The 24,531-nt window shown below is 53.1% G+C and overlaps 1 protein-coding gene across 7 annotated transcripts in view; it reads right to left on the bottom strand.

The window, feature by feature from the left end:
* The window catches only part of TNS3 (tensin 3), a 236,494-nt gene that overhangs the window by 131,442 nt on the left and 80,521 nt on the right, over nt 1–24,531 (bottom strand). For 5 of the 7 annotated variants that reach the window (XM_082399615.1, XM_082399618.1, XM_082399620.1 and 2 more), the window contains one exon: nt 23,463–23,501. The exons of 1 other annotated variant lie outside the window; for it this stretch is intronic. Coding sequence is in view for 2 of the 6 variants with exons in the window: in XM_082399618.1 (XP_082255744.1) it covers nt 23,463–23,501 (39 nt within the window). In the remaining 4 variants the exon portion in view is untranslated. Of the gene's footprint in view, nt 1–7,764; nt 7,870–23,462; nt 23,502–24,531 lie in introns of those variants that run through there. One more of the 7 variants, XM_082399621.1, reaches the window with a different exon arrangement.

Here is a 24,531-nt window from a genome sequence, read left to right as displayed (position 1 = left end):
GTCTGTGTGTGTGTGTGTTTTAAGGGTTATGTTATACTCTAAGGCTATATACACACTCTTTCAGGAGATGCATCCAGCAACTTTGTGAGAAGGAATTATCCCCACATTTCAGAAGCAGGGAAACCGAGGCTCCGAGAGGCGTGAGGTCTTGTCGAAGACGGCAGAGGGGGAGGAGAGCCCAGACGTCCCCGTCTCGTCTCCCCGAATGCCCTCCTCTCAGGAAGCTCCTTCCTCTACTGCCTTCTGTGAGCTCCTCCCTGCCCGCTGCATCTAATATATTTTTTAAGTATTGGTGAAATGTAAACTGATTCAGCATTTTAGAAAACAGCTTGTCCATAAATACAAAAAGCCCTTAAAAGGTCTGCAGCATGTGACTTAGCACTGTGAGGAATGACGCTGAGGAAATTACTGGAAAAGCCCGTGAGTCTCTATGGACAGGGGCGCTCGCTGCGCTGTGATGTGTGTAACAGCAAAAAACAGACAACAGCCTCAGAAGTCAACCACGCGCCTCAGCTACATTAGATAAACCACGCTACCCTGCAGACGGCGACACGTGTGTGGGCCTGGAGAGAGGCCGCGACCTATGACGGCAGCAGCGCTGACGACCAGAGACGGCCACATGGCCGCTCCCCGGTGCAGAGTACATGATTCACACACAGACCCACTCCCCCCTGTACACGCACACCTGGAAATGTGTGGCCAGAGTGCAGGTTGATGGGGCAGAAGTTTGCTTCTGGAATGTCCCGTTACATTTTTTCTTCTATGTGCATTTTTTTTTCCTTTACTGTTTAGAACATAGCTTACTTCTGTAACTGGAGAGAGAAAGTGTAATGCCTCCAGGGTCAGCTCAGATGAATTTCCAGCTCCTGGTGCGGCATTCAGGCCTCACGGCCACAGTCACAGAACTCAGACGCCCTCCTGGAAGGCAAACAGTGAGGAAGCCGCCAAGGGTGGACGCTAAGCATCTTGGAACGGGAACATTCCCGGCCCACCAGGGTCACCGCACTGCGGCTGCAGGGGCCTGAGAGCGACCCCGCCCTCACTATGGCAAGGTCACAGGACCTGACCACAGGGCCATCCAGCCTGTCCTTCCTCCCAAGGACCTCACCTCCCTTAGGACTCGACTACCAGTCTCGGCAGAGCATCAGAATCCCGACCAGCCGGTGTGAAGCTGGTTTTAAGCTAACCAGGTGACTGCACTCATCCCCGTGTCTGAGAACCACCGTCCCCGGCGGGAGACACACGGCGCCGTGTACCGTTCCTTCAATTCATGCAACATTTTCCATTTTGTTTTATCCTGTGAGTGTGTATAAGGAAGGCACACAATGTATCTGCAATATGAGACACGTACATAATTTATAAATAAGTGAACATAATGTACTGCATCCTATTACGCTCCGTTACAATTAAACGTAAGTAGGTCTCAGCCCTGGGGGTCAGTACTCAAAGCTGACTGGAGACCACTGCTCTCAACTATCAACCAGCACAAAGGGGTTGATTCTGTCTTCCGACATTTACAAAAGTCTCTGCCTTTTCACTCTGCAAACTCCGGTCTGTGCGAACACACGTGACAAAGCAAAGCAGGAGAGAAGACAACACCCTGAAGGGAGGGAAGGCCACGGGGGCCCTGCGGACCAGCCCCACCTGCTGACGTCCAAGCACGGACGTGACCAGGCCAAGCTGCCCGCCATCAGGCCGCCCCTCCTTGCCGCTTAGCCGGAGAGGGAACTTCCCTTGTCATTCGTGACACACAGAAGCTGAGTTTCAAGGGGGCCACAGAGACTCCCCCAAAAGCCCCATCCTTGCATACTCTCTCCTGGTTTGACTTGAAGGTCCAAGAGAACCGTTTTCGTTTTGCTCTGTAATTCCCCCAGAATTAGCACAGGAGCGCGAGATACTTCCTGCTCCAGAAGGCACAGAGCTGGGCAGCTTCCGGGCCTCGGGAAACACCAGGCCCCAGGAGGGCAGTGAGGGGGGGCCTGGAGGGGTAACCCACACTCCCCGCAGCAGCCTCAAGGCTCAGCCGCTTCACAGAGGGTCCGAGCCAGCGCTCACCCCCAGCGAGTCCTGAGCTCCACCTCCCTTTGCATGATGGATGTAAGCTAGATAGATGATGAATACATAGCTAGATGGTAGATAGGTAGATACATAGATTGGATAGGTGATAGATACATGATAGGGTTAGGTAGATAGATAGAAGATAGAAACATACATACACACATACACGCATGAAAGATAATTAAACAAATACATACATACGTACAAGCAATACAATCAGAAGGCCAGGCCTCGGCCTACCCCTCCCAGCATTTCTCAGTTTCACCTGCGGCCTGAGCTGTGGCCTTTGCCAACTTACACTGAAGTCACACACACCGATTTAGGACAATCTGACACCATCCATAAGCGTAAGTCTGGCAATAAAGAACGAACTCCTTGAAGGCAGGCCCTCTATGCCGTCCAGTACCTGCCCCCATCACCTAACTGGATGACAGGGGCTGGAACCGCCACATACCGACCGTTCACCCCACCCTGCCGGTGAGGTTCCTGGCCACTCCTTAGGTGAGGGGCACACGGGGAGGAGGGCACAGAAGAAGCCTAGCGTGGAGGTGGGCTGAGGGACATCACATGAAGGGGATGCCACTCAGGGGGGCGTGGCCAGTGCCAAGGCCCCGCAGTGGGACTGTCTGCATCTCAGGGACCAGCAAGGGAACCAGTGCAGCCAGAACAGGTGCAGGAGGGGAAGAGTGAGGAGGGGATCTCTAGGATGAAAAAGGGAGGCCCTCCAGCGAGTCAGGGCCCCCGAGAGGCTGGAGAGAAAGCCCCTGCCTCCTTTCCTGGTTGTGCTGCCCCTGCACCCCACAGCAGCCAGCCGTGCCTGGGGCGACAGGGCCTGGGTCCATCGACCATGCAGCCCCCCCGGGGCTCACTACGGAAGGCAGCAGTGTTCCACCAGCACTGTCCTGTAAGAGGCCACAGGTGACCGAGGTCAGGAAGCAGACCCACTCGTCGTCGGCCACCTGGTTCCCAGCAGGAACCCCAGGACGGAGATGTGATTATCCTCACTTCACGGTTTGGGAAAAAGCATTCAGAAGTCCTATTCGGTGTCTAGAATCACACAGTTAAGATGCAGTAGCAACTTCTGACACCAAAATTCTGGACTCTTTCGAGCCCCCCGGCCCCCGACGGTCCACAGCCCATCCTGCTCAGCCTGTGCCTGGGTCAGACTGGAATCAGCGAAGTTAGAGGAGCTTTGCCCTGGGGGAGCTAGTCTAGCCCTACGCCTAGGAGGATAGAGAAACCGTGAGCAAGTCACCACTTCTAAACCAGTTTCTGAGATTTGACGTGCATGAAATCCTGCAACGGGAGAAAACTTCATTCTGGGGCTGTATTTGGAACCAAGCAGATGATACGCAGGGGACGGGACCCCGGATACACTGGATAGAAGCCCCTTGGCTGCCCAGGGAGCTCTGCCATGAGCAGATAGCGAGGGGCACGCCCCATGCCCAGTGGAAGGGGCCTGGCCATGCCCAAACACCGTGCTTGTCAGGAAGGTGACATGTGATGTCTCTGTGAGTCTTCACTTGGAAGCAAAGAATTTACCTACTTTTGGGGCTAAAAAGCCAAAGTCTCCCTTTATCGCCACAGTATATTTCATGCCTTAAGAATAACTGAGAACCAACGTACAAAAGTTTCTTGAAGACAGTCCCTTGCTCATGAGAAACCCTGCATCCTGAGCTCGTGGAAGTCTAAAGAAGCCTCTCTACTTGTAGACCCCTGGCCCCCAGATCTGTGCTGCAAACGCCTCTTCTCTTGCTGTTTTGTAAGAAAAGAGCTGTCCGCCAGCCTTCCTCGGGAGCCTTCGGAGGCTGAGGGCTGCAGGTCACCGCAGCTCTCCGTAGACCTGTGCCAGGGTGATAGTAGCACAGCACCTCCCGTGTTCCTCCTGGTCTCCAGGGCGATGCAGCACCGTCCCCACCTGCCTCTGTCCTGCCCAGCCTCCTTCACCTGTGTCCCCTTTGGCACGTGCTTATCAAAGCTCTCAATTTCTAAATGTGCTAAGAAAAATAAGGTCAAAGGGAAGAGACACAGGCGGAATCCGTGCTAAAGGTTAAACCTACGAAAGGTACCCCACAAAGCCTGGGCTGCTCGAGGGGCTGCTTCTCCTTAAAGGTGCTGCTTGAGGCCCAAAGCTCATCTGCTTAGACCACTATGTAGTCCTGGGACCCCAGTGAAGTCACTGGCCTCCCTGATAAAATGACAGCTTTGGATCCAGCGCTTAGAAGGTCTGGCACATTTATTTTCCTAATGGGGTTATTTTTATATTTGAAATAGACGTAGCAATAGCAAGTTTGCAGCCATGTGGCCATCTTTCAAGAGAGCACAGTGACCACCATGACATTTGCATGCCGACACAGACTTCTTTTATTAAAAGAGAACAGAGAGGGCTTCCCTGGTGGTGCAGTGGTTAAGAATCCTCCTGCCAATGCAGGGGACACGGGTTCAAGCCCTGGTCCGGGAAGATCCCACATGCCACAGAGCAACTAGGCCCGTGTGCCACACCTAGTGAGCCTGTGCTCTAGAGCCCGCGAACCACAACTACTGAGCCCACGTGCCACAACTACTGAAGCCCGCACACCTAGAGCCCATGCTCCGCAACGAGAAGCCACTGCAATGAGAAGCCCGCACGCCGCAACGAAGAGCAGCACCCCCTCGCTGCAACTAGAGAGAAAGCCCATGCGCAGCAATGAAGACCCAATGCAGCCAAAAATAAATTAATTGATTAAATAAATAAATTTAAAAAAAAAAAAGAACAGAGACTGGTGCACCATTCGCCAAGACCAGGGGTAGCTCAGTCCAGAACACTTGGTGACACTGGCCCAAGTATCGCTGGAAGAGAAATGCTTTGCCACTGGTAACTGCGCCTTTCTAAGAGGGCAGACGGCTGGAAGGAAGGCAGGGGTTCAGACAGGCACTCCACCGTTTGGAAACAGACGCGGGACAGCCAGGTACTTCCAAACAACAGACGGAGAGAACAGTGGGGTCCTGGGGTCCTGGCAGGGACTACCGGAGTGAAAAGGCCGCTGGAAGCTCGCTGGGGACGAAGGCCAAAGCACGTGTCCAGAGTGGGAGGGCTGCTGCTCCCCGGGGCGCACACCCTGCGGGCCCCGCCCGGGCTGAGTAAAGACAGGCACCTGTGGCGCCTGGCGGGGAGGCGGTCCCCTGCGCTCACAGACGTGGGTGGTGTATGGGGCGGAGCGGGAGGCGGGATCCTCATCCACTGGGCAACACCGCCTCCCAGGAGCCGCTGACTCCCCGGGGCGGGTGGGGCTCCGGGTCCCTGGGCCCCCAGCTGACCTGAGGCTTACTTGGTTCAGTCAAACATCCTGCAACCACCTCAAATCTACACCCAAACCTCTGCTACCCTGACAGGATGCCAAGAATTACTAGGGGCCCTTGTATCTTATACTTTTTCAAGGAAAAGATGTAGTCGATGCATGACAGTAAACAAACACCCTGAAGACCTTACTCTGGATGCAAAACGTGCCGTCGAAGGCTTTGGAGGAGGGTGCTGCAGTCACAGCCCGCAGCCGTGTCCAGGCCAAAGGACTCCAGGCTCCGTGTCTCCAGTAACCATCCATGAGAGGCGGATCACTGGCTTCCTACAGGCTTCGACGAAAAGTGGTGCTTAACAAATCCCATGCAGCAATGACACAGCACCAACGCCGCATCGCCAAGGGCCCCAGCAGAGCCTAGGGGACAGCCTGAAAGGCTTATGTGAGGGATCCAATTCGGGGTGCAGAAACAACAGCTGCTACAGGCCGTGTGCCCCGTCACCCTCCAACCCGAAGGGCAGGAAAGCGGAGGGGAAGACATTCGGAGCAAGCCCCACTACACAGCAGGTAAGCAGCGTGGCCTGGGCTAGAACCATGCCCACACTCCTCACCATAGCCCCCCTCCGGGCATCTCCCGAAGTCCCTTCCAGCCCTGGCGGCTGCGAACGCAGGGCCCCACAGGGACAGCCAGCTGACCCAAGGCCAGGGTTAGCCACACAGGCTGTCCCTGCATTACCAGGCCCTGCTCTCCCTCAGATGAAGGCCTCTAAGTACAGGTAACAGAACCCCGAATGCTCCAGCTGTGTGACCTTGAGCAGGCAGCATGCCCTCTCTGTGCCTCATGTTCCTTACCCATAAAATGGGCTGCAAGGTTGTTGTGGAGTTAAAGCAGCAAAGGCCTGTCACAGACCCAGGACAGGGCCCCGCACAGAGTAAATGCATTATTAGCATTTACAGCGACATATTCTCATATGTTTTCTTGGAAAGCATGAAATGGGGTGAAAGGAAAATGAGAACAGAGAAAGAAGTACCTTAACGAGAACCACTCAGTGGTGAGTGAACGCATGTCGGCAGAGGAGGGGAGGCCACGGACACTTCCCCATGAAGACACAGCAGCACCCATCTTTGTCACAAGCACACTTAGACACACACACACACACACACACACACACACACACGGTGGACAAATCAAGCCTGTGCTGCAGGGGTTGATGCTAATGCGGTGGTCTCATGTCCCCTTGCCACAGGGTGAAGGGTGGGGACTTGCCTGGCTCAGGAGGCCCTGGGTGAGCCCAGGGGACAACCTGAAAGCAGCCCAACTAATGAAGTCTCCCTCACTCTCCATCCTCACCTCGCAGCCCTCCTTTCAGTTCTCCCAACACATTCGCTCCCTCCTGCCCCAGGGCCTTTGCACATGCTCTGCACCCACTTATTCAAGCCCCACCTGCAGCTCTCAGCTCAGATGTCATCTCCCCAGCAAAGGGGCCCCGTATGCATGTTCTGTCTACCTTGGTCTTCTCGACCGCACTGACCTCAACTGCACAGAAATAACCAGGGTGTGAATTCTTGTCTAAGCTCTACATTCCCCCCTTGAAGACACAACAGAGGCACTGGCTGCTGGCTCCCAGTTGCAGCTCAGCCCTGGCAGCGGTGTCCTGAAGGCAGCAGGCAGCAAAACACAGAGGTCTGCAGGATGAAGGAAGGAATAAACCAAGCACTAATTTCAAAGAGTCAGAGGGGTGATCTGTCCATTTTAAGAGGCAGGGAGATGCTGTTTTACATTTCAGTAACTAATATCTAGCTAGCTCTATTTTTAGGAGAACAATTAATGGGGTACATTTACTATTTAAGCGGCTTAAAAAGAGTCATCATCTAAAAGAATAGCAGCTGAAGAGTAGCAACTCTCTACACCGCCACAAGGTTATAACATATGGAATCAACATAAGGCGGGTGGTTGGTTATTAGGAAGGAATTTTCCATTGAACAGCCAGGTGGTGAAGCACCAACTTCAGACAACCCAGCGACCATAAAGTACAGCCTGTCCCCACAGACCGTCAAACGTGGGTTCTGCTCACTGGCTGGGTGGGACACATATGCTGCGCCCACCCAGGTACTGGCTACGGTGACACACGTTCTCACCAACAGGATCCTCCAGATCACCCTGTGGAAGCGTTTGATGAGATCCCCGCAAGACGAGGAACCGGAGCAGAGGCCTTCCTCTCCAGGCACACTGCCGACCATAGCGGGGAGCTGGTCGCAGCTCTCACCAGGCTCACTCCCCGCTCCCGCGCCCGCTCACGGGGTGAAGGCTGGCACTGGGATCCCTGGGCTGCAGCAGCAGAAGGCTGCGTCCCTGCTCCCCACCTCCCCTCGCCCCCTCTAGCTTTCGGGTGAAGAGCAAAGAAAGAAAGACCTTTAGTGAATGCCATACCGGGAACTTGGCAGGGCCGGAGGACACATCAAGGATGCCAGCTTCCCCAGAGTTGCCGGACCTGTGTGCTGCTCCCAGCCATGCTGACCAGCCCCGAAACTTGCGTTGTGAAAGGTCTTATAAAAAGGAACAAAAGGCACGTTGCATAACCAGAGCCAGATTCACAAGGAAGCACGGGGCTTGGTGGCAGTGCACAAATGTCACCGCCAGGCTGGGGACTAGGGAAGGGGCTCCGTTAAGGAGATCAGCTGAAACATCTCTGTACATTCTGTGTTTGTTTCTCCAGGAAAATGGAGTTAAAAATACATTTAAAAACTTTCTGAGGGACTTCCCTGGTGGTCCAGTGGCTAAGACTCCACGCTTCCACTGCAGGGGGCATGGGTTCGATCCCGGGTCGGGGAAATAAGATCCTGCTTGCTGCGGGGCGCGGCCACACACAAAAAAATTTTGAAAGGCAACAGCTACCCACATCCAGTTCAAATATAAAGGCATTCATTTGTTCACTCATTCATTCACTCACTCACCGCCCGGATGGCAGGGTGCAGGGGTGATGTGCACCTGCTCTGGAATCCTAACGCCTGGGTGAGGCCCCAGCTGTCTGACCTTCAGAAATTACCTCTCCGTTACTCAGTTTTCTCATCTGGAAAGTGGAGGTATTGGGAGGATTAAATAAGGAAACACGTGCAGAGCTAAGAACAGCACCTAGCAGGTAGTAAGTGCTAAATAAATATCAGCTTTGCACTCAATCCTTGTATTTGGGCACCAGGCAGGGATTGGCCCCTGAAACGCAACTTCCCCACAAGCCCACACCAAACACAGTAACCACCCAGGACCACAGCACCATTCAGAGAAATAAGACTCTGGGAAAGAAATCTTCCCAAAGTCAGACAGCCAGCAAGACACCATTCCTTTCCAGAACGAGAATACCAGAAAACAAATTCATTATCAGGACTGCCCACCTTAAGAATTTTTTTAGGATTGCCCACCTTAAGAATTCTTTCCTTAATGCTCCTACAGGTGGGCAGAGATTACGATGAATTACTAGAAAAATACACACCCCTCTTAAGCTAGGAAACTAAGGTAAGCCCCAAGCTCAACTATGAGAAGCAAGGTTTTGTTCACGCTGAGATTATGTCTGTGCTTATTCGTCACCAAATACTCAGAATTCTGAGCTGCTGCGTAGGCTGGTCTGAACCATATGGAACCCCGAGGCTGATGAAGGAAGGGAGGGAGGCGTCCCCAGGGCAGGAGGGTGGAGCCAGTGCTTTCACAATCAAATCTGATGTCCCCAGAGGGGTTGGCGGGCAGAGGTCCTCAGCGCGGGCAGTGGCCGCCCCCAGGAAGCAGAGGGCGGGGGCCAGGGTCAGGGCTCGGTGCTCCACGTAACTTTCACTGCCCCATCGCCACCAAGCGAGGACAGGGGCAAACAGAGGAGAGACGCCAGGGACAGACTCGGTGCCAAGTGCAAGTGGAGGCCCTGCAGATCCCTCTGGGGTGGAACTCACCGTGCTGCAGAGGGGCACGGCCAGCTGCTCCTTGCGGAAGCAGCTCCCTCCTCGCGCCTTGCTCCCTCCCTGCCACTGGCCTGATGCAGGCGGAGGGGTGGTGGCAGGAGGGGCGGCTGGGAGCGCAGTCTCAGGGCTGCAGCACAGGAGCCAGGGGCGCCAGGCCCACAGCGGACCAGAGAGCTCAGTGACAGCACGTAGGCCCGCGCTCAGGGCAGGGACGCGGGCTCTGGCTGAGGGCTGCCCGCCAGGGCCCTGCAGGAACCGGGGAGGGACCAGGAAGGACCACACAGAGCAGGGGGCTGCGTCCTGCTGGCACTGCCGAGTCCCACCTACCTGGGGTGCAGAAAGGGCAGGCCCAGCGCCGCTCCCCATCCTCCTGAGTTCCCCCAGGAAACTTACTGGGGTTCCTGGGAAGGCAGGTGTCCCAGAACCTAACAGGTGCGTGCCCACCCGCCCGCCTGCCCTCCTTCTGTCCTTGTTAATTAGCACAAAACCAAGAAACAAACACACAAACAAAGTCAAAGAGCATAGCTGGACCAGCAAGAAGAAGCAGGCGCCGTAATACCTCCATTAGCTCCTGAACTGTCACGCTCCTTGGGCTCCGCGTCTGCAGGAGGCCAAACGGAAAAAGGAGGTGGTGGCGGGACACACGTCAGACCGTGGGGAAAACCGTGGCTGAACAGGTGGCCCAGCCTGTCTGAGTCTGGATCCAACTTGCTCACTGGACACCCAGAGCTACAAGAGGAAGGACAGCCAGTGCCGGACCAGGAGCGGCCGAGAACCAGGGCCCCGTCCCCCACGTCAGAACCAGGGCCCCGTCCCCCACGTCAGAACCAGGGCCCCGTCCCCCACTTCAGAACCAGGGCCCCGTCCCCCACGTCAGAACCAGGGCCCCGTCCCCCACGTCAGAACCAGGGCCCCGTCCCCCACTTCAGAACCAGGGCCCCGTCCCCCACTTCAGAACCACCCTCTCCTCCCCAGCTGTCTACCCTGGAGGTTGTCTGGTGGATTTCATTTTATGAAATGGTTGGATATGTTCCTTAAGTTGAGAGGGAGATTCATGTAGGCCCATTTTATAATTACATCTAAACAGGCGTTCTTTTATTTTTTATCAATTATTCCGTAACAAGGACATTTCATTTCTTCCCATAGAGGACCACGGGGAAGGTTGTGGGAGGCTCTCACAGCCCTGTCCCTGGAAGGATGGCCGAGGGGTGGAGGGGTCGGCTCTGGAGGAAACCACGTGGGGTCTCCTTCCAGGCCAGATGCAATGGAGGCCCCGAGCTGACGGGCTCGAGTTTCTGTCTTAGGCCAGCTCGGTCCCCACAGGACGGCAGGGGCTTCCTGAGAGGGGCCGCGGGGGTGAAGGGTACTCGGGCCACCTGTCCCTTTACCTGTCACGTCAGCAGGATTTTAACTCTTCTGAGCATCGGTTCTCACCTCTGTGAAATGGGTCAACGATGGCAGCCTCCTGGCTCCACGAGAGGACCGGAGAAGTCCAGAGGCACCTAGCCCCGTGTCTCATGGCGGTATCGGCTCAAAGCCAGACTCTTCACCATCAGGGGCCCCGGAGGGAGAGACGGTCCTAGCCCAACTCCCGCATTTCACAAGTGAGAGCCGTGATGGGGAGGGGAAGTGCACTCTGGTGGGGGAGCAGACGGGGCCAGGTGTGGTGCCCCAAGGACAGGCCGTTCATTCCTTACTCCGTGGTGATGGAGAACACACCAAGTCTGGGGATCCAGCTCTCAAAGACACCATCAAGTTCCCAACAGGAGCGTTCTCGGGGCCAGCCAGGGAATGAACAGTGCGGGAAGGAGCAGCCCAGGAGCGACCTGCAGCCCCAGGAGAGACCAGACACACTCTCCAGAAAGTAAGGGCCTGTGTGATTATCCCTGGGGTAGTGTCACTCATCCTGGGAGGGCGAGAGCTCTCTGCAGAGAGAGGGCTTCAGCAGCAGTGATGTGAGGCCACTCTGGGTGGTGCCCAGTGGGGCAGTGTCCTGTCCTGCAGGCCCATCCTGCCCCACTGCCCAAGCTTCCCACCAAGGATGGCCCCACTGAAATCCAGGGGTCCAGAGGAAAAGGCAGGCCCTCTTTCTGGGAACATCTCTGAAATGGTGTTCCCTTTTTATTGGTGAGGATATTTCCCACATTTAAGTTGCTTAAAATGAAACAGAGAGGTAAATATAAGACTGTGAATGTGGAATTAAATGCTGGATGACAATGGATCACATTCAAGAAAAGACAGGGACTTCCCTGGTGGCACAGTGGTTAAGAATCCGCCTGCCAATGCAGGGGACACGGGTTCGATCCCTAGTCCAGGAAGATCCCACATGCCGCAGAGCAACTGGGCCTGTGCGCCACAACTACTGAGCCCACGAGCCACAACTACTGAGCCCACATGCCACAACTACTGAGCCTGCGCTCTAGAGCCCGCGTGCCACAACTACTGAGCCTGCGCTCTAGAGCCCACGAGCCACAACTCCTGAGCCTGCGCTCTAGAGTCCGCAAGCCACAACTCCTGAGCTTGCGTGCTGCAACTACTGAAGCCCACGCACCTAGAGCCTGTGCTCTGCAACAAGAGAAGCCACCGCAGTGAGAAGCCCGCGCACCACAATGAAGAGTAGCCCCCGCTCGCCGCAACTAGAGAAAGCCCGCGCGCAGCAACAAAGACCCAACGCAGCCAAAAAAAAAAATTTTTTTTTTAAAGAAAGAAAGAAAGAAAAGACAAACACATGCTGAATTAAAATGGAAGATGAGTCTTGGCTGGAGCGGCTGGGAAGCCACGTCCATGTTTGTGTCCCAGTGCTCACTGATTGGAATTAAACTCTGTCTTGCCCTCCAAGAACCAAATAAATGAGGTCACACCATAACCAATTGGCCCCCCCACCAATCAATAACTGTATGGTCACTCCATTCACTCTGGAAGACAAATGCCTGCTACCCAGGGCTGCCCACTGAATGCTCAGAACCAGCCTCCACTATCCTGTACTGCCTCATCCATCAACCAGCCCAGAGACCACCATGTCTGCTGGCTTCTGTCCCTGCCGAGTTTAAGGCAACATTGTGCAAACCACTGAAATGTGAGCCGAAAAAGAAAGAGATCTGTTGTTGCTACAAACACGGGTGGGTGTTCACGTCTCCGGAAAGGCACAGTCATCAGAGCTCTCGACCTAACCAAGTTGTGTAAGACCCAGGGCAAATCCAGAGGACTGATGTGGTCAGATCATCTCCTAAGTCTCCTTAAGCTTTCATAACACTTGGAGGGAAGTTGAGAGGACTCATTGTGGGTGTACGTTATGCAAAAACAGGACAGGGGCGCCTCAGCCACTGGACTGAACTCAAAGACAGGGCTATCAATACACCAAAGACACACGGCGACTGTTGTCTGTGTCGATGACTGTTGTCTGTGTCGACACAGTTAAATACTAAAGTGAGTCATGGTCAGGATTCTGCGGGTTAACTGACAGGTCAATTCAAGAACCACCTACACATTCTGATCATTTTTAATGACAGGTTTGACTGAATGTGAAAGCAAATCGATGGCATGTGACAATCCTCCTCATTACTGTTATTATATGGAGAAGAGAAATGGTTAAAGCCACATATCCCAGACCCTGTTCGAGCCCAGACCCATCCTAGTGTCTTCCTTGCACTATCTCTCATGACCCATATGGCGGCCCCCTGAGCCGGGAACCCTTACCATCCCCGCTTTGCCAAAAGGGAGCTGAGGACCACATGCCCAAGGTCACCCAGCCAGTGAGATGCAGTGCTGGGACTCAGCCCAGAGGCCACCATGTCTGCTCCCAAACCTGTTTATGCCAAATGCATAAGAGGTTCCCAGCTCTTACTCACCACGGTGGGCCGCCAACTTCCCGACTACCCTAGCACCCCAAACGCCAAGACCACTCAGCCCTCCACCGCGGATTCCTCCCAGCTTGGCCTCTCCTCCTGCCCGCCTCTCAGGTTTGTACGAGAATTGCCCACTGCAGGTTCGTGGGGAGGCAGCTGGGAAGTGGGCTAGGGTCTCTTCTTTCTGATGGGCAAGTCAGGGGAAAAGGTCTGAGGACCCCTAATCAATAACTAATCAATTGGGGACCCCACCTCGTGGCGCAGTGGTTAAGAATCTGCCTGCCAATGCAGGGGACACAGGTTTGAGCCCTGGTCTGGGAAGATCCCACATGCCGCAGAGCAACTAAGCCCATGCGCCACAACTACTGAGCCTGAGCTCTAGAGCCCGCGAGCCACAACTACTGAGCCCGCATGCCACAACTACTGAGTCCACGAGCCACAGCTACTGAAGCCCACACGCCTAGAGCCCGTGCTCCACACAAGAGAAGCCACCGCAATGAGAAACCTGCGCACCGCAACGAAGAGTAGCCCCCGCTCACCACAACTAGAGAAAGCCCGTACATAGCAATGAAGACCCAACACGGCCAAAAATAAATAAATAAATTTATCATTTAAAAAAAAAACTAATCAGTTGTAGTTCATTCAAGGTTGTCATGTTCTAAAAAGTCACCATGACACTGGCCAGGCTTCTTGTGCCTATGAACACCAGCCACTGTAAACAGAAATCACTAACAAAAAGAAAAAAATGCAAAAAATGTGGCACTAAAAGAAATATACCTTGAAAAGGACACCTGTTTATTGATACTATTAGTCTGAGGGCTGAAACAAGAAGGCACCTTGCACAGCCTCAGCTGGTGACGTGCCCACAGGCAGCTCAAAATTTTTGCCCTTCTGCGCACATCCCTGGACAACCACAGAATCACAGTGAGTGTTGATTTGTGGATTACAAATAAATTTTAGTAAATAGGCAAGTTTGCAAACATAAAATCCACAAACAATGTGTTGTGACTGTAATTTAGTCTATTTAAATTTGTAGATGATTCAATCTTTGATTCACTTAAGAACTATCTGGAAAACTTCCCAATTCTAATGTCCCCACATATGTCACGATAACATTATGAAAAGAATCATAATCACAGTCTGATGCAGTCATAGTTGTAAGTTTATGTGATATCATTTTTTTATACCAAGGGTGCCTTATGCTCCTTGGGAAGCGAAGCCCTGGAGTCCTCCTTCCTCTTTGGAAGGTAGAGGCTGACAGGTTGACGCTGCCACGCTTCCTTCTAAAGACACGCACTGTCTCTGCCAGAGCTCTGTTTCCACCTGAGGACTTCCGACGCCATGCACTGAGCCGCTTGGAGCGTTTTCTAGACAGAGACTCTGAAGAAGATAGCTCTGTGTTCTAGAACACGGACAAAAGGACCACAACATCGTCTATGCAGGAGGGAGAGGAGAAGGGCATCAGCAGGTGAGAGGCTGTTCCCAAGAGGAAGGGATCTCGGTGAGGCAGCCCAGCCCCACCCCCTCTCCGTCCCCCTAGGCTGCAGCGTCCTCAATCATCCCCACGCCCAGCTCACACAGCCCGCCAGGCTCGCTCAGAGTGGCCACACCCCTGGAAGACACCTCCTTGTAGAGCAGGTGCTCAAACTTCAGCTGGCAGCACAGTCACTCGGCAGGCTTAGGAAAAGAGAGATCTGGGGTCAGGGGTGGCACCAGAGGATTTGCGTTTCTAAGTTCCCAGATTTATGCTGCTGCTGTTGTTCTGAGATCACACTTTGAGAACCACTGACTAAATAAACTATCTGTGCATTGCTTGGTTTGCACTAAAACCTTGTTATCGCATACTCTGCTGGCTTTGCTAAAGCATCCCTCGCTGTCGTCTTCACTCAGTCCCCCAATCTCCCAAGCACGTTCGGAATGACCACTGCAGCAGTGCCGTCAGCCTCTACTTGAATATCCCCAAGGACAGGGAGCTCACCACCTCATACACCTCCAAGTCCATTTTTAACTCTTAATTTTCCAAAGTCCTTTGTCACATTGAGTCTAAATCTGTGCTCACTCAACGTCTGTACCTCGGGCATGAGCAAATCATACTGAAGTCAATCCCTCTGGGGAGGAAGATGGATGATTTTCCCAAAGAGAAGAGTAAGAATGCACTTGGCTAGTTTGAAACTAACTTCACCGTAGAATGATTGTTTTAAAAAGGCTTTATGAAGCAAACATTGCCATTTTAGAAAACAGTGTATCACCTCTGTGTCATGTGCTGATGAACTCAGCAGGTTTTCAGTGAAGCATTTCATCAAGCAGACACAGTGTCCTTCCAGATGTCAACTAGTCAGGAGGCCACGCTGGCCGCTGGGGGGCAAGCTTTGAGCCCTCAGGTACTGCAAGATAACTGGGCAGGATGGGGAGCTGGCAGCGGATCTCGAAACATGGTGGGCGATCCATATGATGAAAAAGTTACTGGCCACTGGGCCTCAATCACCAGCCCACCCTGAGCTCTGGGCCTATACTACTTGCATCCTGCATAATAACCCTGGGAGGTGGAGACCAGGGTCCTGAGCTTCAGGTACCACCAGCTTCCAATCACTGAATCACTGTAAAGCCAAACCCAGACATCACATCACTTCATCTGATAAGTATTTCAGTATCTTTAGAATGAAGACTTTTTTTTTTTTATAAATTTATTTATTTATTTTTATTTTTGGCTGTGTTGGGTCTTCGTTGCTGTGCGTGGGCTTCTCTCTAGTTGCAGCGAGCCGGGACTACTCTTCATTGCGGTGCGCAGGCTTCTCATTGCGGTGGCTTCTCTTGTTGCAGAGCACGGGCTCTAGGCGTGCGGGCTTCAGTAGTTGTGGCACGTGGGCTCAGAAGTTGTGGCTCGCAGGCTCTAGAGCGCAGACTCAGTAGTTGTGGCACACGGGCTTAGTTACTCCGTGGCGTGTGGGATCTTCCGGGACCAGGGCTCGAACCCATGTCCCCTGCATTGGCAGGCAGATTCTCAACCACTGCACCACCAGGGAAGCCCAGAATGAAGACTTTTTAAAAAATACAACAAAGTACCAGTATCATTAGCAATATATTCCTTAATGTAAAGCAAATATGAAATCATGTTTGTACACAAATATGGAATCAATGTTCAAATGTCCCTGTCTCACAAGTTTTGTTTTGGTTTTGTTTTTTCACAGTCTGATGGTTTGAATCAGGACCCACATCAAGTCTTACAATGTTTATTTAATGTCTCTTCATTTCCTTGGAGGAGCCCAGGTTCCTCCTCCTCTTCTTGCAGTGTATTTGAAAACAACTGGGGTTTTTTTTTACCCAGTAGAATTTCCCCATTCTGGATTTTGCTGACCCCTCTGGAAATATTTTTCAGATCGCTCTGGCCCTGTATTTCCTGTAAGCTGTGGGCAGGTCTGGGCTTGGTGTGATTCCGGTTGGATTTCTGGTAGGGTCTCAGCCAAGAGGCAGCCTGTCCTTCACGTGAGGCCCACATGACCCCACCAGCTTCCTTTTGTGAACAAGGAGGTTACAGAAGGCCACAGCCTAGAGCCAGCTGTTTAGTTATCAGTGGTCTGAAACATGGTCTATTCTAACTCTATCACTTTCTCAACATCTCTTAGCAGGAATTCCTCACCAAATAAAACTTCCTCCCTTCATCTATTTTTAACTCTGAGGTACAGTTCGTACAAGAAAGGAAGGTTAAAGGCTTGATTGCTTCTCTTCGTCAAATTTCACAAGTTGGTTCCCTAACATCCCATCAAGGGTAACTAACAAAGTTTTGTTGCTTGTTTAAGTAAGTGCTTTTTAAAGTCTGTTGTATAGGTCAGAAAATGACGTCTCAAAGTGACAAAGCTAACAGCTGTTACAACCCCGATCCCGGGCAATGTCTGCACTCAGGGGCCCCAGTCCTCAGCTCCACACCTGCTCTCCAGACCCAGTTCCGGAGACAGGCCCCTGTGTCCCTACGTTCCTTGGGTCCCAGGAGAGGGCCAGGGTGGAGGGCCCTAGGGCATATAGAACTTGGAGAAGAATCTGACTCCACAACCCTGGGCTCCCAAAATGACAGCCAGGGTCACTCGCCACCCCCCGGGCCATTGCTCCCAGGCAGAGACTTAAACTTGGGGGAGTTTGCCACTGTGTGCTTTTTTTAAAGAATACTCCTCTTGCAGGTAAAAATACACTCAGGTAATTCAAGTGCTATGGCAATATGATGCTTCTCCTTCGTCCCAATCCGGGGCATTAAAAAAATAAGCAGTTGTTTTTCCCCTTCAATAGTTACTGCTATTTCCACCACCGATCACACAGAACCACTGTCTTCAAGCATCCCTCCCACACTTAAAACCTGTGACTGCTACGGAACCAGTGTCATAAAAGAAAAGAAACAACACTCAACCTGAGTTTTCTTATCCGCTGCAGACTCCCAGCCTTCGGACCTGGGGACACCCCAGTCATTCCTTGAAAACATTTCCCAAGGCGCTGCCCTGGGAGGGGAGCTGTCACGCTGGAAGCTGCAGGCCCTGGCGAGCTGACCGCGGTCGCCCCAGAGCGCCGGGTGCGGGGGCCCAGGACGAGGATGCCCTTGGACGAGGAGCAGCCCGAGCCAGAGCGGTGGAGACGCCACGCCGTGTGCGCCACACCTGGCGGTGCACGTGCAGGGGATGCTGCCGTCTGACACGAGGACGGGAACCGACGCGAACAGACGCGGGGAAGCAATCGCTGCTGTGACCGCCTGCGGCTGGGGTGGGTTCTAATCTTTCGCCGGGCTCCTTGCCGCCCTGGATGCAAGCTGACCCTGAACTGAGTTCACGTGTCCCCTACAGCCTGCAGGCGGGCCTGGCGGCCAGCAAGAGCACGTAGCCAACAGCTTTCACAGCCCAGCTACAAAGGGGGGGGGGCGGTTTATGGTGGGGGTTTTTCTTAATTTGCGGAGGGTTGTCCCTCTTTCTCAGAAGGTCCCTGAACTGAAACTTAAGGAAAGGCTCCTGATGGCCGACCTGGAGTTCCCACTAAGGAATTGCAAACGCTGCCCCGGCCTCTTCACCGGGCCACCTTCCCAGAAATCCTGACAATTCTACCCCCAAAGGTGAAAAAAGCCAGGGGCCTGGATGTTATTCCAGGTGAGGGAGGGAACGGTGAAATCAAAGCTAGTGTAGACCCAAGTTTGGCCTGGGGTAAGGAAAGGCTGGAGGCAAGTACCTCCTTCCTGGAAATCTACGGGAACCCACACCCAGGTGTGGGGATGGCCCAGGGCCGTGTTTAGGAGACGTGCTGACGGCAGCTGCAGCCAGAGGCTGGGCAAAGGTCAGGGTCCCCTTCCCGGAACGCGAACTGGCTGGGCTCTGACCAGTCCGGCCTGGGTCCTGCTGATTCCTGGAAGGAAGGGAAGGGGGTCTTCCCATTCCCACTGTGGGCTCACCCTGACTCAATGCCAGGCCAGCTCCCCAACCTTCACAGAGGACTCTGAACTGAGAAAAGCACAACAAATGAGCAACTGAGAAATGAAGTAACGAAGTCATCAACCCAGCCCAGGCGCCTGGCCTGCTCTGAGATGCGCTGGAGGGGCTGGTGGGCGTCTGGATCACCGGTGCACCGGGAACCTCAGGAACAGGGAGCCCCCGGGCCGCCTCTCAACTCAGTTGTTCAGCTTTTCCTCAAAGCTCCGCACTCTTCCCCCAAGTTGTAAATCCCCGGGCACTCCTGTCCATCCGTACTTGCTGAGAACACACAGGAGCAGCCAGCGTGTGCCCCCTCTCGGGTGCAGCAGCTGGGGAAATAGGGCGTGAGGCTCTCCGCGAGCAAACGCAGACCCTCCAGCAGCACCGCAGGGCTAGAACACCTCTCCGGTGGAGATGGTGCCACAGGCTCTGGCCTCACAGCTGTCCCTCCGTTTCTAGTTCTTGGGGATGCCCCAGCCCCCCGAGGCCACGTGTGCTTGCCGTGCTTCTCCCATCCTAACTGAGCCTTTCAGTCCCCACGTGCCCCTTCAGTGGTCCTCCACGGGGCTCCTCAGACGACCCATCCCTGTGTAGGCAGCTTACTTGGAGCACAGCTATTAGATGACTTAGTTTCAAGGTTAAACTCTGGGAGTGCAGCATCGTTTATACTTTTATTTCTGGGTCTCACCCGGCTTTTACCAAACACATAGACGTTAAGTTTGGTTCTCTTGACCGAGGGGAAGACTTGGACTTTGATCCAACAGCATTCTTGAGACTTTTCTCTACTTCCTAAAGATCAGAGAGATTAAAAAGCAAGGAAATTTGCAAGTCTCTGTTGGCCTGAAACAAATTAATATCATTGTGATTCTGGTCAAATATGTTCTTATGAGATATACAGCCTCTGAAGGGGCAGCTGTGGGTCCCAACATGTGCGTGCGTGCACACGTGTACATGTGTTTGTGACTTTCACAAAACAGCATCTATCTATCACTCAGCTAAGACTCTGCTGTGGTAGGCAGATCCATGTCTATGCTTCTGAAGGTTTACTATTCGGGTGGAAACAACCTATAAGCAGGAATAACCAGCATCCAATCAAATACCCGCACTTATAGACAAGGACATGAAATTCGTACAGAGAGTCTGCTGTGGAAAGGAGCCAGCAGGAGGGACCAAGGTTCCATGAGCTGCAGTAACACTTCTTTACAAATCATTATCTGACAGATAGAAACCTTGAAATGTGTCGTTGTTACCTAATTTTGCAATAAAATAAAGGGAATATCATCAGAGTAGATTCCTTTCCCTCCATCTCAAAACTTCCAATTATCCAATTTGGTAGGCATTCTTTCTGAAATAATTCAATACTTTTGAGAGAAGCTGTCACGCGGCCACTGGTGGGAAATGTGACACTGACAGCGCGTGCTCGTGGGCATGTGTCCTAAACTGTCACGCTGCCCTCGTGCTAACCTCACGGCTCATCACCACTTCCTCTGACTTCGTGAGTTTAAGCAAACGATATTGAACAAAGTCCCAACACACACACACACACACACACACACACACACACACACACACACACACACATACGTACACGCAAATACAAAGGTGTAGCTGTCAGAACCCAGCTTGGAAACTCCAGCCTCAGACAGTGTAATCTGATTCCTAAGGTCACCTTTGACAGAAACCACCCATGGCCTTCACTTTAATTAAACAAGGAGAAATAAAGCCATCTGAGTTCAGTAAACAGCTGACTCAAATTTCAGCAGCTATTCTTATACAACCTCTTCTCCAGTGGGAGAGACCACAATGGCCCAGCAAAACAATGGGTGTGGGCGTGCCAGCCGCCAGGTGAGGGCCTGCACCTGCGTCCTCAGCGGAGGCCGGCACTGCCCTGACCGCCTCCCGCACGTGGCCCCGAAAGGCAGAGACATGGCCTCTTTCAAGGACGGCGGCTGCTCTGGAGAGAATGCACCTCTCGGACGCAAAGCGGCGCGGGGCTTCCGTACGGCTGGATGCTCTGGGGAGGTGGCTTTGTGCTGCCCGTGGGTGCGACTCATACACGTGGACTCACAGCGGCCCAGCGAAAGCTACACTGGCACCTGGGAAAGAGTTTCCGTTGGTGCCCTGATATGAATCCACTCCCTTGGGTAGCACTGGAAAGGCAAAGATAAGATGGAAAAACAAACAACACTGCCCCGACGTCAATAAAAAGCTGTCAGGCCAAGTTCAGAGCTCCATGACGCCTGTGCTGTGGAAAGATCCTGCAATCAATCCACCGACCACCAGCCGGACGCTCTCGTGCCACCTGCATCCTGACCCCAGGCTCTTTTCCATGGGCTTCTTGAGTTCCTCTAAGCCTCCAAATGAGGGATGACAAGAATCAAGGTCTTAGAAGTGCCTGTCAAGGTGCCTTCACCCTCCCGCAGCAGAGGGCATGCTCTGGAACCGATCAAACTGGTTCTCTCCCGGCAGATGGCAAGAGAACAACAATCAAAAACAAAACACGGGCTTCCCTGGTGGCACAGTGGTTAAGAATCCGCCTGCCAATGCAGGGGACACGGGTTCGAGCCCTGGTCCGGGAAGATCCCACATGCCATGAAGTAACTAAGCCCGTGCGCCACAACTACTGAGCCTGAGCTCTAGAGCCTGTGAGCCACAACTACTGAGCCCATGTGCCACAACTACTGAAGCCCACGTGCCACAACTACTGAAGCCCACGTGCCTAGAGCCCATGCTCCGCAACAAGAGAAGCCACCGCAATGAGAAGCCCGCGCACCGCAAGGAAGAGTAGCCCCCACTCGCAGCAACTAGAGAATACCCACGCGCAGCAACGAAGACGCAACGCAGCCAAAAATAAATAAATAAAATTAAAAAAAAAAAAAAAAACACAGAAACAGCAAAGGCTGCGGGAACTGAGACCTGTTATCGCCCTCTTGAATTCACTGAACAACAAATAAGGCTTTTCCCCCGCTCACTGTGTACTTTCCTCGTGCCAGAGCCGGAGTTAAGAATCTTCACACGTTATTTCATCCCATCCTTATCAGCGCTGCGAGGAAGGGGGTAGTATCCCCACTGTACAGAAGAGGGAAGTGGAGCCCAGAAGCAAGAGGGCTCCGTTCAAGGTCACTCGGCTCTCCTGGTGTCACAGCCTGCGTGGGACCCCGACCTGACTCTAGCCCCACAGAATCACTGCTATATTCTGTGCTATACGTGCAGGTGAACATGCCTGTAGATCTATAGAAACATCTAGAACATACACATGACTCAGTCTTAAAGAGCCTGACCACCTCTCCCATCACTAATGATCATGGTTGCCTAGAAAAAAACAGTGATGCGGCCACTGTACAGCCCAGTAGACCACGTTCCGTGGAAGTCCCACAAGTATGACCCAAACAGGCAATAAAGTACTGGGTACCCTTGTCTGTTTCTAAATGCCATGCCAATGGGTACAGCCACATAATGCCAACGGGTTTGATAAGCTGCCCTTCAAAGCTTGTATCCGATGTCCCTCTAAAACAATATTTATCTCTATCTGGGCAAAGGCTGGAGCATTTCTGTGCAGCTGTGGTTCAGCACCTGTCCCAGACTCAGTCAACACCCTGCATAACTTCCCACATGGCACTTTCTCCACTGATTTGCCTTTTCCCTCCTTACTGATAAGGCACATGCCAGTAATGTGGTTTCCTTTTTACACTGGCTTCCAGGAAACTCGGAGCCTGTTTGCACGTTTCATCAGCTCAGTTAACATTTACAAAGGGAGGTTTGCCTCCCAGACCTTTTTCTCAGCCCCACTGCCTGCCATTTTTAGTCGAACTTCACACCCACTTTTTAAGCCATCGCAATAAACAGAGGATCTGCTACCAGAAAAGGCCAAGAAAAACGAGCATCAGGGCAAACAGCCAAGGGTTCAGAGCATGACAACCACATGAAGATTCCTTGATTCCTGTGTCCCAAACACCCCAGGTGGTCACAGAGGTGCCTTGCCCGGCAAAGACTCTCACAGAGCATAGCTTCATAAGGTGCAGGGCACCTGTGCCATCAGAGGCACAGGAAGCAGGAAGGTGGGCGAGAAATCCCCACCAGGACTTTGGATTCTGTATATGGCGAAACTGGGGCCAAGGGCACGGTGCCGCGTCCAGCCTGGGAAGCACAGAGGACGCACCTAGTAGATATCCTGGAGAAGGCGCCGGGGGCACACCTGTCTCCTCTCCTCACAGGTGAGGCTGGGAAAGGCACACACTCCCCGCACAGTGAGTCACTTCCAATTTGCAATAAGAGGGTGGTCGGCATCCTGTTGTCCTGGAAAGTGCGCTGAGCCGGGCGTCCCACAAGCTGCTACTAAGTCATTAACACCAGGCTTAACCCCCTCCAAGGGGGTAAGGAGGTGGGGGGCAAAGAAAACACCCAGAGGCACAATGACATTCAAAGACCATATCCATTTAAAAAGCAGACAACCATAAAGCTCTGCCAGAGTGAAAGTGTTATCACTGAGTTTACCTTCAATCTGATAGGAAGCTGGCATCGGTCAGAGCCTCCTGCTCCAAAGCCACTGCATCGTGCCCTCCACACAGACACCCTGGACCCCAGTGCTTTGCCCACATCTCTATCACTAAGAAAATGGACGAGGCGCATCTCTGCATTACAGCAGGGGAAACTCGGGCTCAGGGAAGTGAATCCCTGAAGTAATTATCACTGATCGGAAAGGTAGTTCTTACAAAGGAGCGCGTGATTCACTCATCTTAAGGAAAGCGTGCAAACAGCTACTGCAAGGTGGTCCAGGGTCCCTACAGAGCTCTGTGAACAAAAGCTACAGCTCAAACAGAGGGAGAGGATCCTAGAGGGGTCGGGAGACTCCCCGAAGAGGGCACAGCAGGAAGGGCCCCCAGGAAATGCCAAGGACTTACCTGTTCCAGGTGGGCTTGAGCACAGTGGGGACTCACCACCTAAAGGGAGAAGAAATACGATCAACAGGTGGGTTCTCTCAAGAAAACAACTCAGCATCACGACCCAGCGAGGCTCCCAAACCTGAAACTACCTCTGACCACATTCACACAAAGTTTCGCATCTCAAGACAAAAAAGACCTAGCGTTTACTTCGCATCTCAAGACAAAAAAGACCTAGCGTTTACAGAATCCAGATTTTTGTTCACTTTTGTAAAGTCCGGATCCTTTTCAGAGAATGTCATGAAAACCACGGAGCCTCTCCCCAAGAGAAATGTCCATCGCTCATAAATACAGGACTTCATCTTTAATTTGGAAGACCTAGCAGACTTCCAGGCTAGGAACTCCTGATCTAGGGCAAGCCCCTCCTCACCGGGTAGCATGGGGAGCGGGGGCCAGGAGAGGGAGCTGGGGGCTCTACCTGGGGGTCTTCCAGCTGCCCCAGCACCTCACAGACACGCTCAGGGCTCGCATTCTCTACAAAACAGATTGCCTTTTCTAGAACTATTTCCACAAGCGGAACCAAAACCAGAGTCTAAATGTAGACATGTCATTCTAGGCTGGAGCTTAGTGCATGAGTCAGTGGGAAGGAGTCCCTTTGACTCCACCCCGGGCCCCTGCAGATGTGAGCACATTAAGAAAGACACACAGGCCCATGTGATGAGGCCACAGCTGCAATCAGGTCAGAAGAAACACAGTTACAGGCACCCGGGACAACAGACCCCAGCTCTGGAGTCCGTCTTGGGTGGGACTTCTTCTCCACCACTTCCTGGCCATGGGCCCTTGGGCTCTAATCGCTCTGGGCCTTGGTTTCCCCATCTGAGAACTGCAAGTTGTAAGAGCTTGTGGTGCTCAGAACAGGGGCTGACACAGGGCAGCTTCTCCTCCTGGGAACACGGTGCCCTCCCTGAGCAGAAAGGGCTGTCGGCAGGTGAGGGAATCAAGACTTGCTTCCTGCAGTTCTGGAAGGCCAAGATCCTGGCACCTGCAAGCGGGATTCAGCTCCCCATGAGCTGCGTCCTGGCTCTCCTCC

This window comes from Balaenoptera borealis (assembly GCF_965194805.1).
Source record: "Balaenoptera borealis genome assembly, chromosome: 7".
Taxonomy (NCBI): domain Eukaryota; kingdom Metazoa; phylum Chordata; class Mammalia; order Artiodactyla; family Balaenopteridae; genus Balaenoptera; species Balaenoptera borealis.
Note: the sequence above shows the minus strand (reverse complement) of the source record. Positions and strands in the feature narration are given on the sequence as shown.